The sequence below is a fragment of the Manacus vitellinus genome, unplaced genomic scaffold (assembly GCF_001715985.3).
Source record: "Manacus vitellinus isolate BGI_N305 unplaced genomic scaffold, ASM171598v3 scaffold_18_pilon, whole genome shotgun sequence".
Lineage (NCBI taxonomy): Eukaryota > Metazoa > Chordata > Aves > Passeriformes > Pipridae > Manacus > Manacus vitellinus.
Genome location: NW_021939324.1, coordinates 374,030 through 383,515, shown reverse-complemented (window position 1 = coordinate 383,515; position 9,486 = coordinate 374,030). Strand labels below are relative to the sequence as shown.

The following is a 9,486-nucleotide window of genomic DNA, read 5'->3' as shown; positions in this document are numbered from 1 at the left end:
GTTCAAGAAGCATTTGGGTGATACTCTAAGGCACTTGCTGTGACTTGGGGTGACCCATGCAGGGCCAGGAGCTGGACTTTGATGATCCTTGTGGGTCCCTTCCAACTGAAGATATTCTGTGATTCTCTGAAGATTCTTAGAACTATTAAACTCTTAATTTTTAACCTGGCTGGCTGCTATCAAATACCACACACAAGTTGCTCCTAGTTCTGATATCAGGCAAAGTGTGTGTTTCAGAAGCAGCTTCCAGAGAAACTTGTACCTGTTGTGGTTCCCTTTCATGCCTTCAGGAACTTTTCTTAAAATAATTTACCAGTGTTTCTGTTAAAATTCAAGTTAGGTGTTCCCAAGTTAATGCCAAAGCAATAAAATCAAAATAGTACTAAAATCAGACTCTCATTGCTCCTATGAATGGTTTTGTCTATACAACTCTCTCTTTATTAAATTCTTTAATTCCGTAAGTCATTCAAGACACCGTTTTCCAACCATTGTGCATCAACAGGTTCTGTGAGAATACCACACCTCTTTCCAGTATACTTACTATACCAAAAGCATACCATACAGCCACATTACAGTAAATTGGCACAATGCATTTTGCAAAAACAGAACTAGACTTATTTAAAAAAAAACAGGTATACTCGTACATTAACATTGTAACAGCTACAAAAACGCTGCTTTCAACTCCTACAAAACAGTGAAAAGACATCCCCAGCAAGAGTTGAAAACCTATGGACAAACAGAGGTCAGTATCATAGGAAGAGAGGAGGTTTTATACAAATGAAGCAATTGGAAAATTAGAAGTATTTACACTTTTTCCTGCTATTAGCTAGACAAACATACAATAGTAAGTTAAAAAATATACTACAGCTCTAAGTCCTTTAACTTGTAAGCATTTGCCTTCTAACTGGGATTTCTGACTTTTGAAATGTGTTACCTGTTAATACTGGATAAAACTATTGGCAAAATTGTTTACATACTTTAAAATCAAGACTAAAGGGGCTTTTATTCCACAAAATTTAACTTTAAAATACTATGCTTATAAAATTATTTAGAATTTCAGCAGTCTATAGATTTCAAATGCAAAACTTAACAATCCTCTTTAATTTGTAATTCAAAAAAAAAAATGCTCCTGTGATGTCATTTGTTTTCAAAGGCAGAATCATCTGCTGTCTTTTCAAGCTCTCTCTCTTCACATGTCCTAGAAACAAAATAATGCAACATCATTGACCATAAAAAATGCAGCAAGCAAGACTTACTCCATGTGATTGTAGTCTAGAGCAAGCAATGCTGATGCACATTTATCACAGTAGATGAAGTTTGGACAAGGAGGCTGGTAGTGATACCAGCGGTAGTATCATACCGAAAACGCTAGGCCCTCATATCTGAAGCTAAGATGGTAGTGACTGGCATCACTATTGATGTATGTGATGGGCTGTGAATAGCAGTCATTCAAAACTCGATTTGTATTCCATTAAAGCAATTCTCCTCAGTCTGCTGCCAAAGGTATCTCAGTTTAGGTGGAAAAGTGCTCTGGCTTAACATACCACATGTCCCTGCGTAGCCAGAAATAATCAATCCACTGTCTCCGAAACACAGGTAACTTCAGGCAGCAGTATGTATTTTTAACAAACAAGAACTGAAAGATATTCTTAAGTACCAATCAGTTCAGAAATATTACACAACTTCAGTCTTCCAAAATTTTTGACGTACCTCTTCAGAAAGGTACAGACATATCTCCCCTCTATCAGGAGAAAAGTTCAGAACTGAATAGACAGCCCTGTGATTGAAGAGGTTTACAAACTATATGCTTAGAGTCAGCAGTGGGAACCACACAGGTGTTTTTAACATTGATAATACTTATTTTGCTTACTTGTGTCTCACTTCTAAGCAACTGAATACTGTAAATAAAAATGTATGAAAAACACTGAAAGGAAGTTTGTATGATGGAGAGTCTGGAGCGTGCTTGAATTCAGAGCAGGTATGTGGATGTATTTCTCAATATGCAAGTATTTGCATGAGGTGTTAGAAAATCTGGTTTACAGCTGTTAGCCAACAGTAAGTTCCAAGAGACTGTACCGAAATAGACATAAAGTTTTTTTTGTAAAGTGGGTTTCTTTCTGTGTTTATGAAAGACTTTGACTGTGTCAAGAGTACAGAATTCAAAGCCACAGCAAACATCACATACACTTAACGATATAAATGTTTATTAGCAGAACATGATACCCTCACTAGCTCATGCATGGAAAATATATTAGCAAGTTCTACAGACACAATCACAATTACTGAAGTATTAAAGGTAGAAATTGTCTTGCCTCGAAGTTACTTTTTTGAAACACTATATGCAACAGCCTTTTCCAGGCATGTTGTGTAACTGTCTGGAGTACTGGCCTTACATTTCTTTTGACCAATGTCCATTGAGGTGTCAAACATGCACCCAAATATTCTTAATTCTTTTAATCACAAATACAAAGGGCAATCTGACTGAGATTGTCTTCCTACCACTCAAAAATCCAAGTGTTGTCAGGTTCTAGAAGAAGAATGAGGAAAGAAGCAGGCCATGAAAATAGTCTACCCTGGACAAGCAAGTTTAGTAGTTGTTTTTTTTTAAATACTTGGCCAAGTATATTCTATTAGAGGAATAGAACTGAACTACTGAACTGCCTTGATGTTAATGCCAAGTAGTTTGAGTGTTGCACCTTGTTAGTACCACACTGTGTGATTTGGCCAAATCACTTATTTAAGCAGCAGGTTACAATGTCTAACCTGTATGAGGAAACTACACTTGCAACTCCACTGTGTTCCTGTAGCATGCTGCTTGCTCAGACCAAATGAATATTTGGCATCATTGGTCAAAAACTCCCAAACTTCTGAAAGCTGTGTAATCAGAAGTCAGTACTTCTGAGGACACCTCATATCAAATACCAAATTAATTTTCATCTTAAGGCGTTTTTTTGTTTTGTTGTGTTTAAGTTTACCTGCATGAAGCTACATTCTGTTGTGTATTTCTCCATATGCTGTAAGAGATTAACTGCCTGTTCTGTTTATAAAACAGCATTTTTTAGTAAGACCAAGGTTTAAATACTTAACCTCTTGACAAATTCAAGCACTCTTAGGACTTCTTGTCTGGAAATGGTAAGTGCATCAATAAGCATTCGAAGTTCTGGAATTTCTCAGGTCTATGTTCTAGCCTGCAGTTTATCTGCATTTGAGCAATTCTATAGCTACACTGTAGAATACTAATCAAAGCAGCTTGGCTATTGATGAGAATACATGAATTCACAAAAAAATTAATAAATCCCATTAGTTTCTATAAGATTGGGTTCAGGCTTCCTTTGCTTCCAACTTAATAGCATTGAGTATTCTAAAATAAAGGAAAAAGCTTTTACTTTGCCCTGTCCCACCACATGCTGATTCTCTCCTACAACAGGACATCCTGCAATTTTGTTAAGTCTCCACTACAGCAGTGAGTGAGATAACTTTTAAAATGTAAATTCGAAACTTAAACAGAAGATTTACTTGCTATTATCATTCTCTGAAGTTGAGACAAAATTCAGTGAAGAAAACAGTATGCCAACATGGTTAAGTCACCTCAATCTACTGCTGTTCTATTTTACATCATTAAGCTAGAGCAGAACAAAACCTTAGCTCAGCAAGGTTATTAACTCACTTTTTCTTACTGCCAACTTCATGCCTATCTTTCTTTTCCTCAGCGCTTTCTCCATTGTGTTGTAACTGGTTGGTGTCCTGGGCTTCAGACCCTCCATTCAGAACCTTTGAACCTTTAAAATGAAAGTGCAGGAAAGCAGTACTGCAGACAGCAAAACTGTACTCAAAAGCCCCAGATAATTTCTTTATCAAATCAAGCATTATAAGTGTTTTCTCCTCACCTTGATACCCACACACCTGAAACAATACAAAAGACAGCAACTGATATGGTTTCAACTCCTGAAAATTCCATGCAAAGTGCCTCATCCCATAATTCTAGTAATGGGAACTGAACAGCGTACATCTTTCATGCAATTTCAAGTTCTTCTTGTACTTGCTATACTACAGATATAGGACTACTGCTTGTTTGTATTCTGACCAGTCAAAGAATATACTTCAGCAGTGAATTCTGTTTACTATTCTAACCTGGTCAGACCATTTATGGGGATTCTTGATACTTTTAACTGTACAAGTTAGTAGTCCACCACATATCATTTACTCTCAACTCTAACAAATAAATGTGTGTAATCAAAATATGAGAGTGTATATAAAAAGTAAAAGTGGTTAGTTATAGCATGCAATTTTCAAGCAGGAAAACAAAATATGGAGTAGAAGCTCTGGTGAAGTCCAAGCAGGAATACCTAACTTAATTTCAGTCATGACTACATGCTTTGCTCTGATATTACAAGCCAGTGAATTTTGAGTGAACTGCTGAGGAACAAATGACTAAGTCAGAACTGAATCCTATACTTCAAGTTCCAGGTTTATAAAAAAACCCCCTCTATTAAACTACTGTACTACAGCAAGAAAAAAATTCACGATGTTTCTCATCTGAATTCTTACAAGCTAAGACATGCTAAAAAGCAGACAAGATCATTTAAAGATGACATTCTAGTAGTGTATCTATTTACACTTGCTCAGAATCAATTCTGAACTTGAACGCCATGGGAGGCATTTAATAAAACAGTAAATGCTATAATCTCTTGTTACTAAAGGGAATCTGATGCTGTACATCAAGTACAATCAATTACATTATTGTATTTTGTAAAGATAGTCATAGTTCAGCAATTCAGTTTGGGCAGAAGAGTGCACACAAGGATTAGAATTTCTCCTTATAGCAAATAAAGAAAAAACTACTTCCCTAAAATATCCCCCTACTCTGACAGAAGTTCTTTCCATTCTCTGTGACTGGGTAACAATATGGTATTTTACTGTGTCTTGCTGAAGTTGTGTTAACCTTATCTGGAGTGGCTTCACCAGCCAGACAATGTGTAGGAAGTCTTTCCGTTTAGCCCTTTGTTAACGTATTCGTTGTGCTGATCACTGGTTTGGGGAAAGATCTGTATGGAACATCTACTACATCACACATTCTCTCACCATAAAATGTTTGGATTTTATCATCATCCTTGCTTCCATAGCAATTACAAATAAAGTAGCATATCAACTACAGTTTTTCTGAATCCTTGGCATCCTTTATCACCTCAATTACAGTAATTTGTTTATTCCAGATCCAGGTGTGTAATTTTCAAATGATTTCCTAAAACAGTTTTGCTCCCACAGTTCAAGTTCAAAGTAAATATAATTTCTGTGAGGTGCTTGTAGAAATTAAGGATCTAAATAATTTAAATAGATGGTTAGAATTCCTACATTTTCAAGGATTTAAATACATTTGAACATATTTGAAAAGGCAAGGTATCTATTTTACTACTGATGTATTACTGAGCATGCTTACTATGGAAAGCTTTCAATATTATGCTGTACTTGTACATTACTGATTTATCTGTGATAGTACTGTTAAGAGCATTGACATTTATTCTCCCATAATAGTAGTTCTGTTAGACTGAACTACTGAAGTTGCATCACAGGAGTAGTACAGAAGTACTTAAAAGTTGCTGCTACACAAGGTAGAGCGTGCATGATACAGGAAGAGGCTAATGAAGGGAATGAAGCAGCTGCAAGCTCCATTGACAGGTGGAAGTCTAGGTATGGGAGGAATGGAAGGTTTTGGCTGGGGTAGAGTTAGTTTTCTTCACAGTGTCTAGTATGGGCTGTGTTTTGGATTTGTTTTGGGTTGGTAATAGGGTAACAAGGTTCATAACGCAGAGATGTTTTTGTCATTGCTGAGCAGGGCTTACACAGAGCCAAGGAATTTTCTGCTTTTCATAATGCCAATGCTGGCAAGGAGCCTCAGGGTGCATGGGCAGCTGGGAGGGGACACAGCTGGGACAGGTGACCCAAACTGATCAAGGGGATATTCCATACCATATGACATCATGCTCAGTATATAAATTGAGGGGAAGAAGGGGGAAGAGGAGGGATGTTTGGAGTGATGGTGTTTCTCTTCCCAAGTCACTGTTATGTGTGATGGGGCCCTGCTCTCCTGGGGATGGCTGAGCACCTGCCTGCCCATGGGATGGATGAATTCCTTGTTTTGCTTTGCTTGTCTGTGTGGCTTTTGCTTTTCCTATTAAAATGTCTTTATTTCAACCTGTGAGTTTTCTATCACCCTTCTGATTCTCTCCCCAATCCACTGGTGGGTAACTGAGCAAGTGGCTGGGTGGGGCTTGGTTTCTGGCTGGGGTTAAACTGCAACAATGGTAGTATGTAATTCTACCTCATGTCTAATTTTTTTTTTTATCCTGTAATGTAATCAAGTTAGAAAATTTAAAGAAGTAAAAATGCTAAACTCAATTTTTACAAAAGCCTTTTCCTTCAGGTAATAAGAAATAACATGGCCATGGAAAACATTACACTCTTGAATTTGAAAGTTAGTTATAGCAGTTTTATCCTTGACTATTTCAGTTATGTAAAGGTTTTCATAGATGGGCAGAATTCCTACATCGCAGATGTTTTGAAGCTGTCTCAGAAATTAATAGAGACTAAGTCTTTTATATGACAAAAAACTAAAACCACATGACTTACCTGTTTGGTCCTTTTCCTTTTCCACCTTTTTGTTTGCTCCTTTCTTCCACTGTTCTTTGGTTTTGTTAGCTTCTTCATGCTGCTTCTGCTCAGCAAGTGATTTATTTAGTACTTGGGAAAGAACAGAATCTCCTTCCCCAACCAGAAACATGGTCTTGAACTTGTTATATAGCATTGTAGATTTCTCCATGATAACTTGGCTAACTTTGAATTTCCGTATCTGAAATCAAAGTAATAAAACAATGAGCTCCACTTAGGTATTTAAATGCCTATGTAATTTCATTACATGCTAGATGAAATTCTTCATTTGACCCGAAATGACAGACTTTCCCATTCTCTGATGTATCACAGAAACTAAGAACTCCCAGGTGGGGAGGGACCTTGAGGGATCTCCTTGTCCAACCCTTCATGGAAAATAGAACCAGGATCAGGTTAATCGAACCCCCTGTCCAACTGCATCTTGAAAACTTCCAGCGATGGGGACTCCTCCACATCCCTGGGGAGGCTGTTCCTGTGAACAGTTGTTCTCACTGTAAAAAAATTCATTTTTTAATATCAAGGTAAAACCTTTCCCAGTGCAACTTGTACCCATTACACCTCATCTTCCTCATATGTCTCCTTATGAAGAGAGAGCTTTGACACTCTCTTTGCAGCTGCCTTTTAAGGTGCTGGAATACTATGATGAGGTCCTCCCTTCAGGAAGGAAAGAACTAAACCCTTCAGTCTTTCCTTAAAAGGGAGGTTCTCCAGCCCTTTCATCATCTTGATGGCCTTCCTTTAGGTCCTCTCCAGCCTGTCTGCATCATCCTTGAACTGTAGGGACCCAAACTAGACATAGTATCCCAGTAATGAAAAAAAGCTGATATCGATTTAAAAAAACATATAGGTTACTTTAATTAACATTGCAAATCTCACCTTCTTAAGAGTTAGAATCATCTCTGTATGTTTCTGAGCTTGTTGCATTGTGACTTGAAGGGATGCAAGCTCATCAAGAGCCTCAATACACCTGTTCACATCCTGTATATAAACAAGAAATTAGTTTGAAGACTTAACTGACATGTTAGTAATCTTTAAGTAGCCATACTAAATTAATTTCCATGCTCACTGACACCTTCCTATAACATCCTTAATTTGACTATGTACTTAATTGTAGAATACTTTATGTAGTCAAACTTGCAAACAAAAATTTAACACCAGGTGCCTCTCAGCTAGGCAGATGGTATCTGAGTAACCTGTAACATTTAGAAAGAATTTTATCCTTTCAAAATACATACTCAAGTTTTATGCTAGTTTCATAATTCTAGTACTTCTATGCTTGAAGCTGTTCTGTCTAGTCAGTCTTTACCATGCACAATTTTTCACAAGTGATTTGCCACTGGGAAGGTAGTAAAGCATATTAAGTGGACTGCAGTTAATATAGAGAACTGTGTCTTTGCAGATTTTTCAGTTAAAAGTTTGATGAATGACACACTGTGTAGGACATACAGAAGGAATTATGTGAGCTTCTGATGCATTTCTAAGAACTAGTGTACTAAAGTCTTCTTTCTATAATACTTAGTTCTCATTTTCCATATCTTCTGCTAGTCTTTATTTTAATTACTACTTAGAACTCAAAAGAGTCATTGCTGGTACAAGTCACAATAATCTTCTGTATCTTGTATAAAGTTGTAGCTCCTGTTCTCAAAGGAAATCAATATTAAAAAAATTGACTATTTGGCTCATGACAGAATGATTTAGGCCAAATCATGAAAAAATGCTGAAGTGAGAGCTTCCTGAATTTTATTTAGGTGAACTGCTTTTTGAGACAAAGTATTGGCATAGACTTAATAAAATAATTTAAGAACAGGCAACACTGGAAACTAATGTTTCATACTAACACTGTGGTGTTAGCCTTGGCTAGCAGCCAGATGTCCACAACAGCCACTGCAAACAGGATGAGAAAGCTCATGGTCAAGATAAAGACAGGGATATTGCTTACCAGTTACTGTAATGGGCAAAACAGACTCTACTTAGGAAAATTAATTTATCATCAACTAAAATAGATGTGGGTTGTGAGAAACCAAGACAAACAGTAAACCAACACTTTTCTTTCCCTCCCTCTCCCATGCTCAACCTCACTCCAGACTCCCCTCCCCAGCCCAAGCAGTGCACAGTGGCAGAGGGTCAGTACATCACAGATCCTCTCTGCAACTCCTTCCCTCACACAGTCTCCTCTGCTTCAGGTTGGGCTCTCCCCATGATCTCCAGTACTTCAGACCAATCTCCAGCATGGGTTCTCAACAGGTCACAGTGTGGTCTCTTCCACAGGTTGCAAGGAGAATACCTACTCCAACAACACAGAGCACCTCCTCCCTTATTTTTTGACCTTGGTGCTTCCTCTGCTGTTTCTCACTTCTTCCTCCCCACCTCCTCCTCCTCTTCTCTGCCCAATGTGTTTTGCTCTCTGTTCAAGTAAGTTTCCATAGATACATCTCCATCCTGGCTGAGGGGCTCAGCCATACCCTGCAGGGTTCATCCACTGGAGCAGGCTGGAGCTATCCAGCACAAGACAGCCCCCTGCCCTCACTACCAGAACCTTGCTTCCAAAACCCAAAACAACTCTGTATTCCCAAGTTGTAGCAGCTTGCTGTTCCTCATGCTGCCATACTTCTTCACTCACACTCACACTTTCTTATCTTCACATTTTCTCCAGACTGAACACTCCCAGCTCTCTTTGCCTCCCCTTCTATGACACGTGCTCCAAGCCCTTAATCCATCTTTGTGACCCTTAAGTGGGTGCCCTACAGTAGGTCCATATCTCTATTGTTCCTGGGAGCCCAAAACACGATCCAGTGTCTCATCAGTGCCAAGAAGAGGGCA

The 9,486-nt window shown here is 38.1% G+C and overlaps 1 protein-coding gene across 1 annotated transcript in view; it reads right to left on the bottom strand.

Annotated features, from left to right (window-relative positions):
• Window positions 1-410: 410 nt before the first annotated feature.
• The window catches only part of PSIP1 (PC4 and SFRS1 interacting protein 1), a 34,592-nt gene continuing 25,516 nt past the window's right edge, over window positions 411-9,486 (bottom strand). Inside the window, exons 13-16 of the mRNA XM_029959000.1 lie at window positions 7,543-7,644; window positions 6,628-6,847; window positions 3,668-3,779; window positions 411-1,198 (exon numbers count right to left, since the gene is read on the bottom strand). Coding sequence (XP_029814860.1) covers window positions 1,138-1,198; window positions 3,668-3,779; window positions 6,628-6,847; window positions 7,543-7,644 — 495 coding nt within the window. The 3' untranslated portion in view covers window positions 411-1,137. The remainder of the gene's footprint in view (window positions 1,199-3,667; window positions 3,780-6,627; window positions 6,848-7,542; window positions 7,645-9,486) is intronic.